This window comes from Mandrillus leucophaeus, unplaced genomic scaffold, assembly GCF_000951045.1.
Source record: "Mandrillus leucophaeus isolate KB7577 unplaced genomic scaffold, Mleu.le_1.0 Scaffold346, whole genome shotgun sequence".
Classification (NCBI taxonomy): Eukaryota; Metazoa; Chordata; class Mammalia; order Primates; family Cercopithecidae; genus Mandrillus; species Mandrillus leucophaeus.
Genome location: NW_012103654.1, coordinates 2176452 through 2201256, shown reverse-complemented (window position 1 = coordinate 2201256; position 24805 = coordinate 2176452). Strand labels below are relative to the sequence as shown.

The following is a 24805-nucleotide window of genomic DNA, read 5'->3' as shown; positions in this document are numbered from 1 at the left end:
ACATAGCAAGACCCTGTCTCTACTAAAAAAATTTAAATTAAAAAAAAAATTACCTTAGTGTAGTGGCATGCACCTGTAGTCTCATCTACTCAGGAGGCTGAGGTGGGAGGATCGCTTTAGTCCAAGAGTTCAAGACTGCAGTGAGCTGTGATCTGGCCACTGCACTCCAGTCTGGGCAACAGAGTGAGACCCTGTTGCTTTAAACAAAACAAAAAGTAGTAGAAGAAAAAAAAGACATCTAATTAATTGATTTAGCAAATTAATTGATTACACATTTGTTTAATCCTCCCGGCAGTCCTGTGTAGTGAGTTTTGCATTTCCATCTTGATATGAGGAAACTGAGGATCAGGGAGATTGATTGTACATTTAACTGGCCCCCGTCAGGCAGGTTAGAAAGGGACAGAGCCACCATTCTAGCCCAGATCTGCCTGAGCCTCAAGTTCATATTCTTTTCATTCTCTTCAGGTACATTTAAGTTATGTTCGGTCATCATTTTTCAAAAACATTTCCATTTCACAGAATGAAGCAAAACTACCACTATACTACCACTAAATCTAGAAGACATTTGGCATTATTTTTAAAATCACCACATAAAACTGTTGTTATATGTATTGGTTTTTAAATTTAGTATTGGTAGCTTCATTATTAAATGGCTGTTCACAAACAAAAATCCAATATAAAGCCCTGAGGATTGCAGTGCAAACTTTTTTCCTCCCCCAGTTCATTTCAAAGAGGAAAACAAAGAGATGGCATTGATCCAACAATGCCTTCCCTCCCTGCATCTCTCAGCATCATTCCACATGTGTAACAGTGGAGGTGATATGGGCACTGTCTCTGGGTGTGTACATGTGAAAAAGGCTGACATTTTTATCCAGAAAAAAGGATATTAATGTAGACCCCTGACCTTCTCAGAGGCAGTGGCCTGAAGAGTTGCTGTTTCATACCAGTGTGTCATGCAAAGGGGCTGGAGTTGTTCTGGCACCCTGTGGGTCCCCAGGGACACTGGGTCTTCACTTGACCAGTGGGGGAGAGAGGCTGGCACTTGTATCAGTGGGTACCTGCAGGCAGGACAGTGGTAGGAACCTGAAGTCTTTTCCTGTTACTTTAAGCTTCACAGACTTTCTCCCTAGAGTTTTCTGAGTGTGTAGTTCGAACACCTAACAGGCATGGCCCAGGATTGTGACAGAGGACTCAGAGCACAGGGAACCCCAATGTTATTTAAGGCACATTAATGAAAGCCTGTCACACCCTTCCATTTCTAATGTAGCCACTGAGCCAAAATTCACACTCTTGCATCACAATTAGACTGCACTTATTAGCCCCATATGGAAGGTCTACAGGCCTTAACTAAATTAAGTTATAGTCAAGTCACCAAAGGAAAAGGAAAAAAGCTTCCTTTTTTATATTTTTTAATTTTTTAATTTTTATTATATATATTTGTTTTTATTGAATGAGCATAGGCCCACTCCAGAAGAAGCTAGAAAGTAGGAAGGAATGAACGAGTAAGAATAGTGTTTATCCTTCTTTCTTTATGACTTCTCCCTCTATTCAGACTTTAGATGTCCCCAAAATGAGACCAATAGGATGCTGATTGTAGCCACTAATGTTTAATGCATGGATTTTACATAGACCAAGTTGTTACTTTGGCCTTTTGAACTTAAAGTTACTTGGAATGGTGAAAATAACAAGAAGGTGAGGCTGATACTATTCTTTTTTAAATTCATTAGGTGAACCAATATTTATTGAGCACATATCAGGCAAAATACTTATTCCCCTGAGAATAAGGCATAGTTTTTTTCTTCAAGGTGTCGAAAGTTGGGTGGCTGGAAATTGATGTGTAAAGAGGCAATAATTACAAGTGATAAATGCAGTGTTCGTGATGTGACAGAACACAGTAACTGTAATACAGTTATTTTAGATATTTTAAAAATCATGTTTCAAAAGATTTCTATGAGTTAATTTGCTTAAACCAGACAATATGTTCTGTCTAATTGGTAGAACTTTCTGAGTTCATCTTATTCTCCTCTCCTTTCCCTCAGTTTCATAATACCCATTTAAAACCTATTGTGATAGTCACTTGTTCTGTGGGTATTGTTTGAGAACCTTCTAGATCAGTTTTTTCCAAACTGCACGTCTCAATCCACTAGTGGGTTGTGAATCAATTTAATGAGTCACTCTTTAATCAATAAAACAGAATAGAGTACACTGTACATAATAAGTATTCTTTCTTGATAATTTTGTTTCAGTGTACACATATGTGTATGTGCGGTGCAAAATGTATTTCTTATTGTGGCTCATCATCCATAAAGTTTGAAAGCTTCTGTTCTTTGTTATAAAGAGATAATATGATTTGTGGTAAATTAAGATGTCCTGATTGGAAATCAAAAGATTCATATTGTTTGCTACCTTGAGAACCTAAGAATATCATCTCACCTCTCTGATCATCAACTTCTTCATCTGTAAAACAGGCAAACAGGTATTAACATGCCTCTCTCAGGATAGTCATGAAGATTAAATGTGCTAGAATGTGGCAACATTTGAATAGACATTGAGGATTCTAAACAAAAGGGGAGGGAGCATTGCCTATATCTGACTATGAAACAATGATCCTGACCTTTCTCATTATTATGGAAGCTTCCTCATCTCTTCTCCCACCTCCCCCCAGCACAGAGACGGCTGACTCCCACCTCTTGTGGAGATCCATGTTCCGCTTATGTAAAGAAGATGACAGTGTGTGGTACACTGCATAGACAAGGCAGTCTCTCTTACTATCAATAGTGAGGAGAAAATATTTACTGATAATCACTATATTTGCATATTTAGTTACAGTTTACCAAATGCTTTTAAATGTAGCATTTCATTTAATCATCCCCCAAATCTTTGGTGTATTCTTATCCCCATTGTGCCAAGAGGCTCATTGAGGTTATGTTAACTGTCCAAGGCTGTGTAGCTTATAATGTGGCAGAGATCAGTTTAACTGAAATAGCAGAGGAAATGTTTGAGGCAAGTTAATTCAGTGAATCTATATTTCCTTCGGCCCACAAGGAGAAAAACGTGGAGAGAAAATAATCAGACATAACTACAGCTATGTGGCAGGGTGGGAGCAAGGGTGCACAAAGTTCCGAAAGAAATGGAGAGCAGAAATAGGAACTCCAGGCTGTCTGCCACATGAAGTATCCGTCACCCTTAGGGAACCTGCAGCCAAGGTAGGTGAGAATACGGGAAGGGAAATGAAAGGCTTCTCTATCCTGGCTCTGGAGGTCAGCCAGCCAACTTTGTCAAGCCCAGGTCTAGCAGAATTTTTCCTCTGGGATTTCAAGACGGACTGACAGAACTTCCAAGCTCAGAGAAAAACCAGGTTGTGTGAGTCCAGACTCACACAACTTTGTGAGTTGTGTGACTTTGGGGAGGTGCAATTTCCGTCATGACCACAAGGTGATGCAGTGACCCTGAATACAGCCATTCTGGGAGTTCGTGGGAGAAAATGAATTCTATGGAAGGTCAAAGAGTTAACCATCAATTCCACAAGACCCCAAGAAAATCAAGAAGCGCTGATCAGAAATGATTTATGTGCCCTTTTCCATGCCAGATCCCTGATTCTGTCAGATTCTGGAATCTGTACATTCCGAAATTGTCATGCCAGCTTTAGGACTTATGTGACTTAAGCAAGTCATCTGGCCTCTTCAGCCTCAGTTTCCTCATCTATAAAATATGGAAAATGGTGGCACCATATCGATGTGGCTGTTGTCAGGAATATACGAGAGGCCCTGTAAAGAGCAATAAATGTTAGCTGCTAATACTTTGCCTCTTTTCCCCCCATTTGGCAACTGCCTGAATGGGGAATTTGAGAAGCATAGGTGTGGAGAGAAGGGGGTGCTTGCCTCCACCCTCCACCCTGACCACACTCACCACGCCAATGCCACAGTGGCTCAGGATGACTCCGGATCCCTCAGCCACCCTGTGCTCATTTGGGTGTGCATTGAGAAGCCCTCTGCAATGCACTAGGTGAGTGCAGCAAAGACAGTAGCAGAAATTGGGGGCATAAAAGGAAATCTGACTCAGGACTCTGCATTTCAGAACATTAGCAGCATCTCAGAGGCAATTTCTAAATTTCAGCATTCATCATTTCCATTTATTTCACAGGTGTGTGTCTTAACCATGAAGAGTTGTACCTGTGTATTAGGAAGAACCTCAAGTTAGAGAAGAAAGCACTGAGTTAACATAAGGTGCTTCAGTAATAGTTGTACAGTAGCAAACAATTAATCATTTGCTCCACTCTGTATTTTTAATCGTTCAGAGCCAAAAAGCTATGAATCACTTTAAATTGTGAATGGCTGCTCCAAGAAGAAAACAAACCCGTAAAGCCCTCACGAATAAGCATGTTGCCAGTCTCTCTGCTGACTTAATTCCTAACCCACTAATTTTGAGCAGAGAGTGCCTCTCGCAAAAAGAACGGCTGTTCCAGAAATAGATCCATCTGTTAAAACTGCTGGGGAGGGCGGTGCTAAGAACAGCAGCTTGGATCAACTGCACGGATTTCATGGTGATGGTACATACGGCATTGTCAGCCAGGGCAGGGAGCTGATTGGCCTCATAGAGAAAATTCAGGATAAAGAGGAGTGATATCTAGGCAACTTAGTGACAAGATCTTAGAATAACGTGCCATGTAGTATATAGGCTCTGGAACATTGGAGTTCGAAGGACTTTAGAAATCTTCTAGCCCAGTCTCGATCTTTCCAAGTTAGAGGACTACTCAGTATGTCTAGAAATGTCCAGATGTCCCCAAAGATGAGATGCACTTTTAGAATTCATTGATTGAGAAAACACAGAATGACTAGGGATTTCTGTTAATTCAGAAATCTTTTTGTCGTTTGTTGTTGCTGTTATAGAAATCATTTAAAATCAACTTTACTTAGGTATAATTTTCACATAATAAAATGAACCCATGAACCCATTTTAAGTATACCGTTCAGTGAGTTTTGACTGTGTCTCTACCTGAGTAATCACCACTCTAACCAAGGCCAGCACTCCTCATACCCCGCTTCAGTCAAAGGCACCACCAAATCCCAAACAGGCAACCAACCACTGGTATAACTTTCATCACTATAGATTAATGCTGCCTGTTGTAGAATTTCAAGTAAATGGAATTATACAGTGTGTATTTTTGGTATACAAAATACCAAATGTTGGCAACAGGAACTCTCATTTATTGCTGGTAGAAATGTAAAATGGTACAACCACTTTGTAAAACAGTTTGGCAGTTTCTTAGAAAGTTAAATATACACTTACCATATGACCCAGCAATTCCACTCTTAGGTATGTATTTCCCTAAGAGATAAGAAAACACACATCCACAAAAAAACTTGCAGACAAATGTTTATAGCAGCTTTATTCATTATCACCCCAAACTGGAAACAACCCAAATGCCCATCAACAGGTACCTAGATAAACAAATTGTGGTGTAATCATACAATGGGATACTTCACCACATAAAAGGGAGCGAACTACAGATACAGGAAACAGTGAGTGAATCACAAAAACATTATGCAGAGGGGAAGAAAAGCCAGGCACAAAAGAAGACATTCTGGTTATTCCATTTACAAAACTTTTGTTAATTTTGTATTCACTTATCACCACAGCATCTATAAACAGCACATGGAGGTGGGAGGTGTTTCATCTGTGCTTGGTATACATTGAATTCACCTGTTACTTTGTATTAACCCCCACACACCTTGAAGATCCAAAACCTCTACTCTCATTAGTCCCCTCATCTTACAAATAAATAAATAAATCCCCCAAAAGGTAAGTCAACTTGTATACCGTGTAACCGTGAGGTAGCATGAGGTAACATGGCTGCTTTCCCAATTCAGGAGACCACTGGAACCCCTGCCAGCTTCTAGGAAGTTACTAATTTTAAAATACACTAGTGCATTTACCGATCTTTTGGCATCTGCTGAGGATCTATGTGGACCTCTTGACCCTGAAAGAGCCATTGGAGCCGCTGCCAAGCTGTGTGGGTTTTCACGAGACAGGCTGAGGAAGTTTGTATAATGCAGCCAACTCACCTGCACAGAATAACTCAGCCCTCTCTGGAGAGTCTTGGATGTGTAAGCCCCTGTCCCTGCCCTGCCATTCCAACACCACACATACACACACACACACGTCACCATACAAAAAAAAAAATACCTGAAGATCCTCTCAGTCACCTCAGAACATGACGTTAACTCCAGGCTGCTGAGTGATAAAGTGATGTTCATGTACTTTCTAGCATATAGCGTTGGTTGGACTTACACGTCATATGCATGTTATACAATACTTCGAAATACTTCAAAAATGTTATATAATTCTTCAATGAACTGAAGGTGAGCTTCAGCAGTCACCGTATCAATCCTAAGTATCAGTCTGGGTTCTGTCAAGAAAATAGAAGTTACTTCATATATTCTAAGTATGAAATCATCTTTTAAAAACAGGATTGAGGCTTCCTATTGGTAGGGCAAGCAGAGAGAAAATCAGGGAAACCTTGGCCAAAGGTCTCAGCCAATAGACCCAAGGCAGTTGTTCCTAGAAACAGTTCAGAAGCTGCTGCAAAGGTGAAAATCTCTGGGAAGTTCTCTCCAACCATGATGGCCTAGAGCATCAATGTTGAGAAATTCTAAAGAGTTTGTCTGGGAGCTGCTATACATCTCACATCAGGCATATGTGAGATTCCAGGAGTCTGCTCACAACTGCATGGAGCTTCAACTCCTCCTGGGCCTGTTGCGGGTGTTAAATAAGATACACATGTGGAAGTTCCTAGCACAGGACCAGGCACAGAGTGGTTCCCAATCGACGGTGGCCTCCCTCTCTTCCCTCTCCTTTATATGAAGAAGACCATTCTGTTAGACTTGAGGTCTTTGCTGACGTTGGTATTCTGCAGAAGTGCTTTCCACTGGGGTAAATTTTCAGCTGTTCTCCATGAGCTGGTGGACATTCCAGCTTTGCAAACATCTGTTAGCTCTGTGAGGAGAAGCCAGGGTACAAGCACAGATGGGACTGTTCAGATTTGGCTGCTGCAACTCTGCCAGCAGCTTTGCTTGGTTTGGCTTCCTTGGGCAGGCTTGGACCCATGCGGCAATCTGGGCGTTGTTTATTTAGCTATTTTTTCATGTTCTCCTCCTCCCATGGCTTGCTTTTCTTTAGTGTAACAGCAAGTAGTCTGTTTGTAGACAAAGGATTTGTTTCAACTGGATGTAGTTAGGGGACTTTGAAAAGCACTAAACTCCCATTTAAAGAGCCTCATGCTTTGATGCAAGAATGTCTTTGGCCTATGTAGAGACAAGTCACTTTACAAAGGTGTAGACAGGGTTAGGGGAAATCAGTAGGGGGAGGTGCAGGACTCCAGGGGCTAACAACATGGAAGGCCATTATTAACCCTAACCCCTAGAGCCTGAAGAGACTCTGCAAGAGAGGAATTTCTACAATCCAGAAGATTTACCAGAACTCTGGAAATACAGCTTTTGGAGAGGTTACCCAACAGAAAGGGTAAGTGTTGGAGGAGAAATGTAGCCACTGCCCACCTGTGGCCAGGCAGAAGGAGAGAGCCAGGAGGAATCAATACCCTCCTGCTCTCCAGTCTCTCCTGCCTCCCCACCTCCTGCCGGTGCCTCTCATTGGCCAAATCCAACCAGAGATCTATGAGCCAGAAGCCCTGTTAATGCAGCCTCTTGGGCCCCTGAGCATGGTGCAGAAAAGGCATGGTGTAGACCTGTCAGGTCAAATAGGACAGCTCATCAAGTCCCTTAATAGACATGTAACTTTTCTTTTCACACCAAAGAAGCTTTTCTTACAACTTCATGTTTAAGATTGTTTAATATACAGTCATATGGCATAATTTAACCAATCCCCTATTGTCAGCCTTGAGGTTATTTCTTATTTTTATCTAGTGTAAAAATCTGTGTGATGAATATACATATGTCTTTGCAAGTATTTTGAATTACTGTCTTTGGATAGATTCCTACAAACTGAATTGGCTCAAAGTTATAGGTGTTTCTTAAGCTCTTATTGCCTTAAGCTGTGTTTGCCTTAAGCTGTGTTGCCCTCAAATTTAAAGATGGCCCCTATCTGTGCATGTGTAAACTGAAGGCAGAGCTCTGACAGTCTGGACTAAAATGAGATAATAAATGTGAGATGAGATATTCAAAAGGAATGTCAAAAGGAAGAGGTGGAGGAGAAAGCAGAACTTTGTTTTGGGAGTGCCGCCTCCCCCAAAACAGTTGATAGTCTTCCCACTATATGTAATTATGTTTCTGAGTCCCTATTTACAACTGCCTTGCAAATCCACAGGAACTTTCTGTATCTCTAGGATGCAACATTGTTTTCTAATCACTTTTGCCAATGACCTGAGTCATTATAAATTAGCAATTTTTCCTGTAGCAGATTTTCCATTGTCTTCTGGTGAACTCAGACTTTCCTCAGGCAGCTACCAGTGTAGGGTATGCAAGACTGGAAGAGAAATGTGCGATATAAAGTGAAGGGAAAACCATCTTATAATTCAATCCTCTCCATGCAGGGCATCACCATGGATGTCCCCTGAGAAGTTAATTTACAGCCAGGTAAGATAAGCAAGAGTTAATCATGCTGAGAAACATTAAATTCTACAGAACAAATCTTTTTGGCAAACATGCTTTGAACACAGACGATTCACTAAGTAAATTTTACAAAGTGCTATTTAAATAAATTAAGATGTCTCAAATGTGGCTCATCTCTGAGGGTTCCAAAACACAACCTTTCCGAGATTGAACGTAACAAATATTTATTGAGCCAGACACTGTGAGGCACTGGGATAGAATGTAGTCTATCCCCAAAGTGCCTCTTGAAAACCCAGCAAAAGGAAAAAAGGCAAAAGGAGACAAAGTTCATTACATTTCTTATTATCATTACCTAATTTTCTTTGGGCAACAGATTTCTTTGGAGCCTTTTTGCAGGGGTTCAAGGAAGGTGTGTGTATGTGTGAGGAGGAGATAAACAATTGCTGTTGGTAGTTATCCTAATTCCAGGGGACTTAACAGAGGATAATGGTCAGCTTCCTTGGATTCTGGGGGTTTGATGCCTCCAAAATGTGTCATCTACTTGAAGTAACAAATAAAAACTATGGAAAGGAGTTAAACCAATGATATTTATTTTTCTGTAATCAGGACCAACCTTAACTACTTGTCAGTTTAAAAAACAAATACTTGACATTATTGCAAGGACGAAGAACAGTAATCTTATAAATAGTACTTGTTATGGTACAAAAATACCACTGTGATTATCATATCCTAGAACAATCAGCAATTTGAGGCCTTAAAAACGTCCCATGATGTAGGAGGAATTTGGCTTTATTTGTCTTACAATACTATTATATTCATTATGAAAGCCTACATCTGACTGACTCATTGGTAAGAGCCATCAGATGACACTGGATAAGTCTTGTAACTTTCTGGAATCTTGTTTCCCACCATGAATATCAGAAATACGGAAATAGTGTCTTATGCTTTGCCGATTCCTTTCCCCGCTCTCTAAGGCAGGGCTCCCCAGCTCCCGGGCCTCGGGCCGGTATCAGTCCGCACACAGCCTGTTAGGAACATGACCAAACAGCAGGAGGCCAGTGAGCACTACCGCCTGTGCTCCGCCTCTTGCAGGTCAGCAGCCGCGTTAGATCCTCATAGGAACACGAACCCTATTGTGAACCAGGTTGCGCGCTGCTTATGAGAATCTTAACTAATGCCTGATGGAACAGTTTCATCCCGAAACCATCCTCGCCCAACGTGCGCCACAGTCCGTGGAAAAAAATGCCTTCCATGAAACTGGTCCCTGGTGCCAAAAAGGTTGGGGACTGCTGTTGTAAGGCAACTATTTTATCCTTCTCAAGTATCCTCAAACTTCATACACAACCTTCCCTCTTTGTCCTCAGTTCTGACCCCAGTTCCTACCTCATTGAAAAATTAGAAACATTCATACAGGAATGCTTTTTTTTTCCCCTTCTCCACCAAATCAGCAAATTAACTGCATCTGCAGCCACCATCTGGTTTCCCTCCTTTTTCCAGCGGAGAACTGCCCTATCTTGTCCAACGCAGCCCCTCTCCCTGTTCTGTGTATATTGGTGCTGCTCTCCTGACCTTCAGAAGAACCTCATCCTGTCGCTAACCCCTACTTCTCTACTGCACCATCAGTTTCCCTGTGTTTGCAGTCATTCCCATCAGCATAGAAACTCACCTTAGTATAACTCATCTTTACAAACCCTCCCTTGACTGCTCATCGGTCAGCAAAATTTCTTGAAAACATTGGCACTTACTCTCTCTGTTTTCCTAAATCCCACTTACTCTCCAGTCCATGCCAATCTGACTTCCATCCACAACACTCTACGAGATTTACCGCTATCTGGGCCACCAGCATCCTCCATATTCCAAATCTGAGGAACACTTCTCAGTCCTTGTTCAACACAGTTGGTCACATCTTCCTTCCTGAGACACTTTCTTCTATTTGTGCTTTTAATATCATGATCTCCTGACCACTTCCCTCTCTGGCTGCTCCTTCTCAATCTCCAACATAAAATATTGGATGCTACAGTGCACCCTAATCATCTCTAACTGCATTTTTGCCTAGATGGTCTCATCCACACCCAAGTTTTAAGTGCTCCTTCAGCTGCTGACCCCAAATTTATATCTCTATCCCTGACTCTCCCTGATTCCAGGTTCACATATCCGGTGTCCTGCATGCAGTCTCCTTTTGATACATAATAGTCATCTCAAAATTAACATATCCAAAACAGAACCACAACACACCCAGTCATTCAAACCTAAAACATGGAAGTCATCTTTAACACCATCCCTTTTATCATTCCTCATAGTCAACCCAACAGCAAGTATTGTTGGATCTGCCTCCAAAATATGTCTTGGATGTGTCTATTTTTCTCCATCCTCTCTGCCCAAACCCTCTAAGCTACCATCTCTTCTCACCTGTGGTGACTTCATGCAGTGACTCCATGCTGGTGACTTCATTTGTTTTCTATCCCAAAACAGAGTCATATTTAAAAAAAAAAAAAAAAAAAAAAAAAAACAAGTCATGTAGTGTCACTCTCTTCCTTCAGTAACTTCTCTTTCATTTTAGAAGAAAATCCAAATTCCTTACCTTTATCTGCAAAGCCCCACATGATATGACCCTGCTTCGCCACTTTATCTCAAATAAATCACTGCCTCCCACATTTCACTCTCAAAACACCCTCATTCTTTCTGGCCTCCAAGAGCCAAGATCTTTCTCATCTTCAGGCCTCTGCACTTAACTCTTCGCTATGTCTGGAAAACTCTAGCTCATAGCTTGGCTGGCTCCTTCTCCAACCTTCAGGTCCCAGCTCAAAAGTCACCTTCTACAGGCCTCATGCTATATCTGAAATGGTCATCATGTATTATAATTTATGTCTCTCCCCTACTAGAATTTCACTTCCTTGAAAGAAGCCTCATTTCTTTTTTTGTTCTCTATCCCCAAAACCTAGAATATTCCTTGCTAAATAGATACTTGGTTTAATGAATGAAAGAATGCCATTAGCAAAAAGGTTAGGAATTAATCAAAAAGTGTTTTCATCCATCATGACTTCATTTCCAGACAGATGCTTGGACTGCTGGGTACATGTATTTTTGCTTGAGTCATTGGTTCTCTTACGTGGAAGATATTTTCTACAATATAGCTTCATCATTTGAAAAATGGGCAGAAAGCATTCATAGTGTAAGGAGTTGTTCATTAATATTTGCCATGGTTTGATATGGTTCATTTACCTCCACCAAAATCTCATGTTGGAATTTGATCCTGGTGTAGGGGTGTTGGGAGGTGGGGCCTAGTGGGCGGTGTTTGGGTCATCGGGGTGGATCCCTCTTGAATGGCGTGGTACCATTCTCATAATGGCGAGTTCTCGCTCTCATGAGACTGGATTGGTTTTTGAGAGAATGAATTAGTTCCCAGGAGAGTGGGTCGTTGTAAAGCCAGAATGCCCCTTAGGTTAGATCCCTCTTGGCATATTCCTGCATCACCTTTGACCTCCACTATGATTTAACTCAACACAAAAACCCTCACCAGAACCTGAGCAGGTGCTGGCGCCATGCTTCACATGCAGCCTGCAGAACCACGAGCTAAATAAACCTCTTTTCTTTATACCCAGCATCAGGTATTCTTTTATGACAACACAAAATGGACTAAGACAGTACTGTTAAATTCTATGCTTTGAGTAAAATAATATTTTGAATTCTGCAGACTTTCTTTTTGTGAACGTAGCAGGTTTGAAGTTGGTATTTAAATCACCCCCTCTGGCGCATCTTATGTTTCATGTGTTTAGATCACTGGCTCAAGGAGGTCCTGGAGGCTGAAATTTGTGAACTGCCTCCTTGGAATAAACACAGACTCATAAGGATCATGTACTTAAAGTTTCCTAATTATGTCTTTGCTTCTCCGCTCAAAGAGCTTTAGCTCTAGCTCCGTGTAGCTCTGGGTCCTACGCCCGGCACTGCACACTGCAGGGAGAACATCATGGAGCTGGGTGTGTGTGCCCAGGAGCTGCAGAAGAAACAGAAAGATTGCTGTGCTGTGAATGCTGGCCACCCAGGCAGAGCCTCTGGGGCACAGTGGGCCACTGGACTCACGAAGCCCATGTGAACAGTGGGTTCCTTCCGTGGTCAGTAATCTGCTCTAGCAGACTGCTGCAATGTGCTACCACACTTGTCCTCTGCTTGCCATGCTTAAGGCAGCCATTCACCAACACATGAGCACTCTTCAATTCTGGAAACTCCCAAGTACCATTTTTCAATTCAGAAACCTATGGAAAATCTTCAACATGGGGTGGCTGTCCAGATAAATCATCTGGATACTGATTCCATCAGTAATAGCTGATGAGTCGTCTTCTAAATAAGTGAATGATTGCTTCATAGAATCAAGAGTATGATGGTGTGAACCAGAAGTACTTGATTGCAGATATTCTAGCAGGCACATAAATCAAGCTACATCAGTTCCATCAGTTTGGGAAAGATGTCACCACTGCTATATGTGTTGGTCAGGTGGGCTGACTGTTGGAACAACCCATTTTTCTCGTGTCAGTAGCTTAACACAATAAAGGTTTGTTTATTCTCATGTCACAATCCAGTCAGGTCAGTGGAGGTTCCAAAGAGGGTGGATGTCTTTGCTCCAAACAGCCCTCTGGGGATCCAGGCTTCTTCCTTCTAATGCAGATGTTGTTAACCTGGAATCCACAGATCCCCAAATGGATACACAGAATCCAGGAGGTCGGTGAACCTGTATGAGGGAAAAAGTGTATCTTTATTTTCACCAACCTCTTAACCATAATTTAACACTTCCTGTAATTATAATTTAAGGCATCAAGGCATAATAATGTTAGCACCACCTGCGACTTTAATACCTACCAAAATCATAGATGTTTCATATCACATTACAATTTAGTAGATATCATGAAATATCATTTATTCATAACACTACTTTAAAATTATGCTAGTTATTAGGCCCACTTCAAGGTCTTGTTATTTACTTCATTAATTAGAGAGTATGTGTATTACAATATTACAAAAATTTTTTTAAGTTCAATTTTTACTTTAGATTCAGGGGTACATATGCAGGTTTGTTACATAGGTATATTGCGTGATGCTGGGGTTTGGGATACAATTAAGCCTATCACCCAGATAGTGAACATAGTACCCAATAGATAGTTTTTCAACACTTACCCCCCTCCCTACTTCCCTCCTCTAGTAGTCCCCAATGTCTGTTATTTCCATCTTTATGTCCATGTGTACCCATGGTTTAGCTCCCACTTATAAGTGAGAGCATGCAGTATTTGCTTTTCTCTTTCCACATTAATTCACTTAAGATAATGGCCTCCAGCTGCATCCATTTTGCTGCAAGGGACATAATTTCATTCTTTTTCATGGCTTTATAGTACTCCATGATGTATGCGTAACACATTTATTCATTCCACTGACACCTCGGTTGATTCCGTGTCTTTGCTGCTGTGAATAGTGCTGCAGTGAACGTACAAGTGCATGGGTCTTTTTGGTAGAATGATTCATTTTCCTTTGGGTATACACCCAGTAATGGGATTGCTGGGTCGAACAGTGGTTCTATTTTTAGTTCTTTGAGAAATCTCCAGACTGCCTTCCACAGTGATTGAACTAATTCACACTCCTGTCAGCAGTGTATGTGCATTCTCGTTTCTTTGCAGCCTCGCCAGCATCTGTTATTTTTTGACATTGTGATAATAGCCATTCCAACTGGTGTGAGATGGTATCTCATTGTGGTTTTGATTTGCATTTCTCTGATGATTAGTGATATTGAGCATCTTTTTCCTATTTTTTTTTTCTTTTTTGGTCACTTGTATGTCTTCTTTGAGAAATGTCTGTTCATGTCCTTTAACCACTTTTTAATAGGGTTACAAAATATTTAATGTTTTTTTCTAGCTGTATTTCAATACACTTGCATTTCTTTATAACTTTGTGTATTTTATTTTAAACATTAAAAACCATTATTCTGAGAAGGATTCATAGGTTTCACCAGACTGCCAAAAGGGTTCATGGCAAACAAAAAATTAAGAACTCTGATCTGGTGGTTTTGCTGTCCCCTAAGACTTTTGTGTCCTTTGCATCTAGCCAGCAGAGCAGGCTGGGAGTGATACTGAGAAGTAGTTTAGGGGCAAGACTTAAAAGGAATGTGTGTCACTTCTCATCCATCAGCCCTAATTCAGTGATGTGATCCCACTTGACTGCAAGGAAGTCTGGGAAACGAGGTCTAGCTGTGTACCCAGCAGGAAAAGGAAATGGGGCTTGGTGAACACATGGAAGTGACTGTCACCATACCCAAGGGAACAGTCAGCAAAGAGATGGCATCCCAATGACAAGGGACCTCCCTGGAGAAAACGCACTTTTTATAAAATTTAGGACGCACAATCATAATAATCCTGTAATAGCTGCTGTTGGTTGAATGGTTATTCCTATCAGCATTCTGCTAACTGATTCACTTCTATGACGTCATTTAATCCTCATAGTAATGCTGTGAAACAGGTACTATTATTATTCCTATTTTATAAATAAGAGCACGAAGAACTTGAGAAATAAGCCCAAAATCAGTGCTATCAATCATGGCACTGGACTGTTTTGGAAAATATTGCCCCAGCCTGGGCAACATGGCAAAACCCTGTCTTTACCAAAAATGCAAAAAATTAGCTAGGCACGGTGGCATGTACCTGTGGTCCCAGCTACTTGGTTGGGAGGCTAAGGTGGGAGGATTGCTTGAGCCCAGAAGGCAGAGGCTGCAGTGATCCAAGAGTGTGCCACTGCACTCCAGCCTGGGTGACAGAGTGGGACCCCATGTCCGAAAAAAAAGGAAAAGAAAATACTGCAACCCTTGTTGAAGAGGTGGAATTTTGTACTGGTGGAGGGGATGGTTTCTGGAGCCAGAGTCCCTGGATTCATATTTCAACTTTGCCAGTAGCTGGTTCATTGACCGGACACTTTTTACTGGAGCTTTCTATGCATCTGTAAAATGGAGATTAATATTAGTATCTGTCTTTTAGAATTAAAGGAGATAAACACTTAAGACAGCACCTAGCACACAGTAAGTGCTCAGTGAATGTTATCCACTGTTTAGACAGCCAAAATGGCCCTGTGACTACCTTCATGAACATGATCTGAAATATTCCAGCAGAGCTCATTTCTCATGAAGGATATGAGGAAATAACTGAGGTCACCAAGATACTCACAAACCTAAGGGTGCCTACAACAGTGTCCTGAGTTATAGTCACGAGACTGGGGATGCTGTTAACTTTTCTAATGAAGGAAAAAAATATGTTGGGATGACAGAAAGAAAATGTTGTTAGAAAATAATTTCCATTTTAATATCACTCTCTCCCCTTTATAGAATTCCATGAAGGTGATGTTCAAATGCCTCTGGAAAAACTGTGGGAAGGTGCTGAGTACTGCGGCAGGTATCCAGAAACACATCCGGACCATCCATCTGGGGTAAGGCAGCCCTCTCTTCAGGGATGTAGCCTCCATCTGCTCAGTCTAAGGCCACCCGCACTCAGAAATTGTGCACCACAGTGTGCCTTAAAGGTTCTGGACACTGGACTGACTTGGTCTTCCTAATTTCTAGAGAGATGGCCACTGTAGATCATCTAAGCCAATATGGCACAGTGGAAAGAACAAGGATGTAACATCTTAGAGCCTCTTTAGTTCACTTTACTGAGTCACTTTAGGCAAGTTGCTGCCCAGAGCCGCAGTTTCCTATGGACATTTATAATAATATCAGCTCTCCAGGGTCAAGTGTGAGTGCCAAAGATAAAATATATGTGAGACAGACTTGTAAAGTACAAAACACTAGAGTAACCTGGAATCTGTTATTGAACTTCAAGGGGTCCTTGAACCCACTGAAATTACCTGTGGAAAGAAATGTACATTTACTTTCCAGTGGAGAGTATTCATGACTTTAAGCCTCACAGGCATATATAGCCTAAAAAGGGTTCAAGAACCACCACACCAATCGATGCTGCTGTTGCTTATTCTTATGATGCCTGATCATCTGGCTCAGTCACTTTCTGTTGCTCAAATAAGCTGTTTATTTGTAAAATGTATAATTTTCCTCATATTATGTAACAACCTTCTAAAGGAAAGATAAAATGAAGGGTTAGGAGCCACAGCAGTTACAGGTCACCCCAGGGGGGCAGTGGTATTCCATTAGTCCTGTGCTTTTTGCCCTGAGTCTATCTCATCCAGGGATCTGAGATTTAGAAGGGACCTTGAGAGGCTGTAAGTCACAACCAGTGTTCATAAGGCAAGCACAAATGCATGGCCAGGCTCCTGTGTGCTTGGACACAGAGGAGTCCTTTCCACAAGATAAGTGCAGAGAAATAAATACAGTAGTCACTTTACCCAGCAAGGGATACATTTAGAAAATGCATCATGCCCAACAAGTGGTATAGGCAGAAGGTGAAAATAGCTTCTAAGGTGATATTGCTAATCTTTGAGGGTGGCTCCATAGTGACCATGGAGAGAAACAGGGATCTAGCTCTATAATCATCCAGGCTGATGTTTGGGGACACACCAGAGCCTTCCAGAGCACATTACCCATAGGTCAACAGGCACTGGAGATATGGCCCTGTAAGGCTTCCCTGACCAGAGTCTACCTTATGTGTAAGAAATACCAGTTGAAATACCTCAGGGCAGAACACCCCCCTTCTGTTCCTCAAGCCTTCAGGGAAGGAAATCCTGCAGTGTCTCCCCTGAAATCTCATTGTCAAGACAATTCACAATGGAAGCAGCTTTTTAAAGGTTTAGAAAGAACTTCCCAAAGCTAGAGCCAGGAGGTAGGATATTTGTTTTAAAGTCTGTCTGCCCAGAAAATTGAGCCCTATTCAGTCCCATCAGAAGCATATGCTGTTTGTATGTATTTATAGACCCCAGAATTGGTGTCACATGTTAGTTCTGTGAGCTCCTGGGGTGCTCGCACAGTGGGTAGAATCCAAAATGCAGCCACTTTGCTTTCCTGGGATCCCCTTTTTCCTGATGTGCTTTTAGAACTTCCCTGGTGAATTATGGTTCATAGCCCTGCCAGGCACCATACAGGAATGGGCCTGGGTTAGCAGGACTCTGAGGCCAATCTATACTTATGAAGCCCAGTGCCTGTGCTCTCTCATGCACTGGGAGAGAGAACACACCTTTGCCTTGATCCATGAACTCAATTACATGGCTGTAGGATGATGGGGAATTTTTAATGAGTATTGGCTGGTGAGGGGATGAAGAGGGAAACATGTCAAAGCCGGAAGAAAATATGCCCTCACCTCTGATGTATCTGCAGTACACGCCGTACCTATATAAAAAGCACACCACTTTTCTCTTAAATCTCACTCCATTCTTGTACACCAGGGGCTGGTCCTGATTTATCCCCACGTGGGACACACAATGTCCCCCAGGCCTGTGTGTCTATTAGCAGCACGTGGCAGCCAGCAGCAACTCAACCTGCCTTTAACTGGAAAGGAAGTGGGGACAGGAATAGAACAGACGCACGTTCTTCTTCCCACTCTGTGGGGTCTTTAGTGGTATGCTGGTCACAAGGCCAAGCCCAGCCAGACCTAATATGGTGCAAAGACACCTCCCCAGGCGCCTCAGCCTGGGAGCTCAGGGGAAATGGAGCTAGGCTAGGACAAGCCACTGATTTGAACAAACAGACTTGTGAAGAGGTGAGGCATGGATTTTTATGTTAGGTTCTATGCAGGGCTCATTATTGGAGAAAAGGTATGTTCTGAGTCAGTGATCTGCTGTTGCTGCAGTGAGGGGGGATACCCGTGGCCTCTGGCCAGCCATCCTGGAAAGCCAGGTTTCTAGAGAAGGGAAGCACCACTTCTCTACAAACTCACAAATCATCTAATAAACATTTTCTGACATTATGGAGAGTTATTTTATTTTACTCAAAACTTTCTGTGGAAAAGTACAATGTGCTATGTTTCAGGGAAGGGAACTTTGAAAACACCTAAGAAGCTACTTTTCCTGGTGACGGTGAAAATTGAGACCTTCTAACATCGTCTTTGTTTTTATTTAATAAGCACTTTACATAGTGTTTATATTGTGTCAGGTCTGATTCTAAGCACCCTATATTTATTAGCTTAATCATCACAATAATCTGGTGCTATAATTAATGGTCCCCATTTTATAAGTGGGGAAACTGAGGAACGGAGCTGTCTGTAGGCCACCAAAATCATGCACACAACTAGAATGTGTAGGAGTCAGGGTTTGAACCTAGGAAGTCTAACCCCAGAACCCATTCTCTTAATCACTGTGCTAGAACAACCTCAGCTCCATTCATTCACTCATTCATTCAGGCAACATTTACTAGGTACCTACCCCCCGCCAAATACACCAATATGTGTGGAGTGACATATGATAAAACACATCCCTAGAGAATCAGTCATAGTGAGGCGACAAAGAGGTTTAAAAAAATACAGACAGGTAGCCAGTGATTAACAAAACAGATGAGTAAACACACTTCAGAGGGAGCACAGAGCACTAACAGTTAGGAGTGAAGTTCTAACTCCCAACCTTCAGAATACACCCAGGACTTAACGTCTCGGCCCTTGCACTGCTCGCCTGCCCTGCTCATCTGGAATATTGCTGACAACAGCTCCTCGGTGGCCTCTGCTTTTGCTCTTGTCTTCCTGTCCTCTATTTCCCAGACAGTATCTAGAGTGATCCTTTTAAAATTAAGTTAGAGTTCTGAAAACACCCAGTGGCTTCCACCACATTCGGAATGCAAGCCAAAGCCATCGCAGTGGGCTACAGGCCCTGAATGACCTTGCCTCTGCCGTGTTCTCACTCCTCCCGTGTTCTCACTCCTCCCGTCACTCCTTGGTGTCCTGAGCTCCAGCCTCTGGCCTCTTTGCAAGGCCCGCCCACCTGAGAGCTCTGTGTCACTCCTCCCTGGTGTGTTCTCACTGTGGGTGCCAGCATGGTGTCTCCCTCACTTCCTCTAGGCAGGTCTCTACTCAAACGTCACCTCCTCAGAGAGCCTTCCTCTGGCCACTCTATTTAAAATAGTGCCCCCGTCACTAATCCTCCTTAACAACAGTATTAGGCTGCTGAATTTTTCTTTCTGGGACTTAGTAACACCTGATGTATTAAATATCTATTTCTTTTTTAATTATTTTTTAATTTTTTAAATCTCTGTTTTCATAGATTGAATGGGAGTACAAGGTGCAGTTTCGTTGCATGGCTGTGTTGCACGGCTGTGTTGCACAGTGATAAAGCCTGGGCTTTTAGTGCAGCCAGCATCCGAATAGTGAAAGTGATACCCCTTAGGTCATTTCTCATCCCTCACCTCCCTCCCACCCTCCCCCTTTCAAAGTCTCTAATGTCTATTATTTCACTTTCTGTGTCCATGTATACACATTATTTAGCTCCCACTTAATAAATACCTATTTCTTTAGGGGTTTCTTGTCTGCCTGTAAGTTCCCACTGTAAGTTCCATCAGGGCGGAGTCTATATTTTATTCACTGTGTTATCAGGAGACCCTGGAACAGTGCCTGAACATACTAGATTCTCAATAAATCACTGTTGAATAATTGACTGAATGAGTGAATGAATGAATGAATGAATGAATTGCTTTACGACATCAAGGAAGGGTTCCCTGGAAGTGAACCGTTGAACTGAGTACTGCAGGATGAGGAAGAGTTTGCAAGGCAAACAAGAGGGAGGAAAAGCATTCCAGACGGAGGGGAAACGCATGTGCAAGATTTCGAGGCAAGAAAACAGATTGGCTTAGTATGATTGTTTTGCTCTCTTTTGCATTAGGCGCGTTGGAGACTCCGACTACAGTGATGGAGAAGAGGACTTTTACTACACTGAGATCAAGCTTAACACAGACTCAGTGGCAGATGGGCTGAGCAGCCTGGCCCCGGTCTCACCTTCCCAGTCCCTGGCTTCACCTCCTACTTTCCCCATCCCAGATTCAAGCCGAACAGAAACTCCTTGTGCCAAAACAGAGACTAAGTTGATGACGCCCTTGAGCCGCTCAGCTCCCACCACCCTCTACCTCGTGCACACTGATCATGCTTACCAGGTGACTTGCAAGGGGCTGTGAGAGCAATCACTTTGACCTTGACCAAAACCAGGGGCCATCTGGCCTATGAATAAAAGATAACTTGGTGGAAAAACAGCATCACACACAGCAGCCCAGTAGCTTTGTTTCTTTTTCTCCCTTTAAAGCCAGGATCTCACACAGATAGGGTCCTATGGTCTAGTCTCAGTTTGCCCAGTGCTGCCTGTGGATTCGATCCCATAAAGGTTGTTAGGATGATAAAAATCCCTTGGGCACAGTGGCTCACACCTGTAATCCCAAACAGTTTGGGAGGCTGAGGCGGGCAGATCACCTGAGTTCGGGAGTTCCAGACCAGTCTGACCAACATGGTGAAACCCCGTCTCTACTGAAAATACAAAATTAGCTCGGTGTGGTGGCACATGTCTGTAATCCTAGCTACTCAGGAGGCTGAGGCAGAGAATCACTTGAACCCAGGAGGCAGAGGTTGCAGTGAGCCAAGATCGCACCACTGCACTCCAGCCTGGCGACAGAGCGAGACTCCATCTCAAAAAAAAAAAAAAAAAAAAAAATCCCTAATGTTGCAAAGCCCTCAAAATGGTGCCTGGCACATTACATAAGTATCTATTTTTAAAAAAATAAGGCCGGGCACAGTGTCTCACACCTGTAATCCCAGAAATTTGGGAGGCTGAAGCAAGTGGATCGCTTGAACTCAGGAGTTCAAGACCAGCCTGGGCAACGTGGTGAGACCCCATATCTACAAAAAATACAAAAATTAGCCAGGCATGGTGGTGCGTGCTGTAGTCCCAGCTATTTGGGAGGCTGAGGTATGGGAGGATTACCTGAGCCCAGGGAGGTTGAGGCTGCAGTGAGCTGTGATTGTGGCACTGCACTCCAGCCTGGGTGAGTAAGACCCTGTCTCAGAAAAATAAATAAATAAAAGGTAAGCATTGGAAAGGTTTGGCACAACGGCAGAATCACACTCCAGATCTGGGACTTCATGCCCTGCCTTCTAAATGGATAATTAAGCTTCTCGGATTAGAGTAGTGGTTCTCAATATTCCCCAAATCAACAGTGCCAGCATCACCTGGGAACTTGTTAGAAATGTAAATTCTTGGGACCACCCCTCTTCCACACCCTCCTCTGTGCCCCCCACCAACCCTGCATTCTGTTTTAACAGGCCCTCCAGGTAATCCTGAGTCGTGCTAAAGTCTAACAAGACCTTAGGGACAAATCCTGCAAATTTAGGACAGGGGTAAAACTCCCTTTTCCCCACCAGAAGTTACTTTTTTTTTTTTTTTTTTTTGAGACAGGGTCTCCATCTTTCTCTCAGGCTGGAGTGCAGTTCACTGCAGCCTCGAACTCCTGGGCTCAAGCAATGCTCCTGCCTCAGCTTCCCAAGTAGCTGGGACTACAGGTGTGCACTACCACATCCAGCTAATTTTTTAAATGTTTTGTAGAGACAAGCTCTCACGCTCTCACTACATTGCCCAGACTGGTCTCAAACTCCTGTCCTCGAGCAGTCCTCCCCTGTTGGCCTCCCAATGTGCTAGGATTATAGACTTGAGCCACCATGCCTGGCCATTAACTCTTTTAAATGTTGATTTGTTTTTATACAATGTTAATACATTCAAATTTTAAGAAAATGTTTGTCCTATAATTCTCAACTACCTTATTCAACTTTTTAAAATCTTCTTTACATACTTGTAATTACGTTCCCCCACCCTTGTTTTATAAAAACTTTCCATATAGCTAAATAATATCCAATTAAATTGAAACACCAAATTGTTTTAATCATTCTTATTGTTAGATATTTACTTTTTAATCTATCCTGTTTTTTCATCATCATTAATAACTCCACTGTAAACATCTCTGTGCCTGTAGTGTTTATTTTTTCTTTAAATTCTCAGAAGAATAATAATTGAGTCAGAGGATGTAATATGAGTGAACAGCTTATGACTCTTACTGTGTATTGTCAAAATGCTTTCCAGTAGTACCAAGTACAAAGCCACTGCCACTAGCAAATATATTTGTAAGTAGAAAATTACAAATTTAGTCAAAAAATTTAGCCACTTATTTAGCAGACTTAAACTCAAGAGTAATGGAATAGAGCTAATGTTTGAATTAGTTAGTGTAATAAATTTCATTCCTGACTCTTATTATGTTGGTCAAAACAAGTAATTCGTTCATCTTTATTTATCACTGTTACACTTAGGCCAGAAATCATGGGTGCCAACTTACTTAAATCATTTTGCTCATCTATATAATGAGAGAGTTGGAACACACACTAGTTGATCTAGAATGTCCTTCCCAAAGCATAAACTTAGAAATGTTGAGACTTTTCTGTTTATAGAAATTATAAATGCTCAGCATAGAAAATATTAAACACAGTAAAGAAAGAAAATTCATCCCTAATTCCAACCTTGGTTAATATTTTTTGTATGTACTTCAAGACTTTGTTCTGTGTTTATATATGTGCAGTTTTTAAAAGGGATCTGTTGCAGAACTGTTTTTACTGTATTTTATTTTTTCTATTTAATATATCATGAACATTTTCCCATGCCAATGAATCTTCTTCAACAACACCATTCTAAAAATTGATGCCTAATATTTATACACATTTGTGGGGTACACATAGAATTTTGTTATATGCATAAGATGTATAATAATCAAGTCAGGGTATTTTGAATATTAATCCATTGTGTATTTATCATTTCTGTGTGTTGGGAAGATTTCCAGTCCTCTCTTCTAGCTGTTATGAAATTTAAAATACATTGTTGTTAACTATAGCTATCCTACTCTGCTATCAAACATTAGTACTCATTCTTTCTATCTAACTGTATGTTTGTACCTACTAACCAACATATCTCCCCACCATGGCCCATCACACCCTTCCCCACCTCCCATAACTATCATTTTATTCTCTACCTCCATGACATCAATTATTCTAGTTCCCACATATGAGTGAGAACATGTGATGTTTGTCTTCATGTGCCTAGTTTATTTCACTTACCATAGTGACCTGTAGTTCCATTCATATGACTGCAAATGACAGGATATCATTCTTTTTAATAGCTGAATAGTATTCCATTGTGTTCTTACCGCATTTTGACACTTCATCTGTTGATGGACACTTAGGCTGATGCCATATTATCTTTGCTATTGTGAATAGTGCTGCAGTAAACATGAGAGTGCAGGTATCCCTTTGGTAGGCTGATTTCCTTTTCTTTAAATAAATACCCAGTAGTGGGAGTGCTGGATTATATGGTAGTTCTGTTTTTAGATTTTGAGAAATCTCCATATTGTTTTCCATAATAGGTGTATTAATTTACATTCTCGCCAACAGTATATACAAGATCCCTTTTCTCTGCTTCCTCACCAGCATCTGTTATTTTTCATCTTTTTAATAATAGCCAATCTGACTAGGGTGATATGATACTTCATTGTGGTTTTGATATGCATTTTTCTGATATTAGCGACGTTGAGCATTTTTTCATGTACCTGTTGGTCATTTGTATGTCTTCTTTTGAAAAATTTTAATTCAGGTCCTTTGCCGCTTTTTAATGGAATTATTTGGTTTTTGCTATTGAGTTGTTTTGAATTCATTGTATATTCTGGATAGTAGTCTCTTGCCAGATGAATAGTTTGTGGATATTTTCTCCCATTCAACAGGTTGCTCTTCACTCTATTGATTGTTTCTTGTGCCGTGAAGAAGCTTTTTAGTTTAATATAGTCACATTTGTCTATTTTTGTTTGTTTGTTTCCTGTGCTTTTGAAGTCTTAGCCATAAAAATCTTTGCCTGGGCCCATGTCCTGGAGTGTTTTTCTTGTGTTTTCTTTCAGTAGTTTTATAGTTTAGGGTCTTACGTTTAAGTTTTTAATCCATTTTGAGTTAATGTTTGTAAATGACAAGAGCTAGGGGTCTAGTTTCATGTTTCTGCACGTGGATATCCAGTTTTCCCAGCAGCATTTGTTGAAGAGGATGTCCTTTCCCCAGTGTATGTTCTCATCGCCTTGGTCAAAAATCAGTTGGCTACAAATATGTGGACTTATTTCTTGGTACCCTATTTTGTTCCATTGGTATATGTATCTGTTTTTATGCCATTTTAACAACGTTTTGAATTACTCTGTAGGTATATCGTGATTTATTTACCTACTTCCCTATTACTGGGCATTTGTGTTGCTTCCAGTATTTTTTTTTTCTTTTTTTTTTTTTTTT

At 41.5% G+C, this 24805-nt stretch overlaps 1 protein-coding gene across 1 annotated transcript in view; it reads left to right on the top strand.

Annotated features, from left to right (window-relative positions):
- Positions 1–24805, top strand: part of ZNF704 (zinc finger protein 704) — a 267179-nt gene that overhangs the window by 217151 nt on the left and 25223 nt on the right. Inside the window, exons 5-6 of the mRNA XM_011989091.1 lie at positions 15922–16022; positions 20343–20610. Of these exons, the coding sequence (XP_011844481.1) occupies positions 15922–16022; positions 20343–20610 (369 nt within the window). The remainder of the gene's footprint in view (positions 1–15921; positions 16023–20342; positions 20611–24805) is intronic.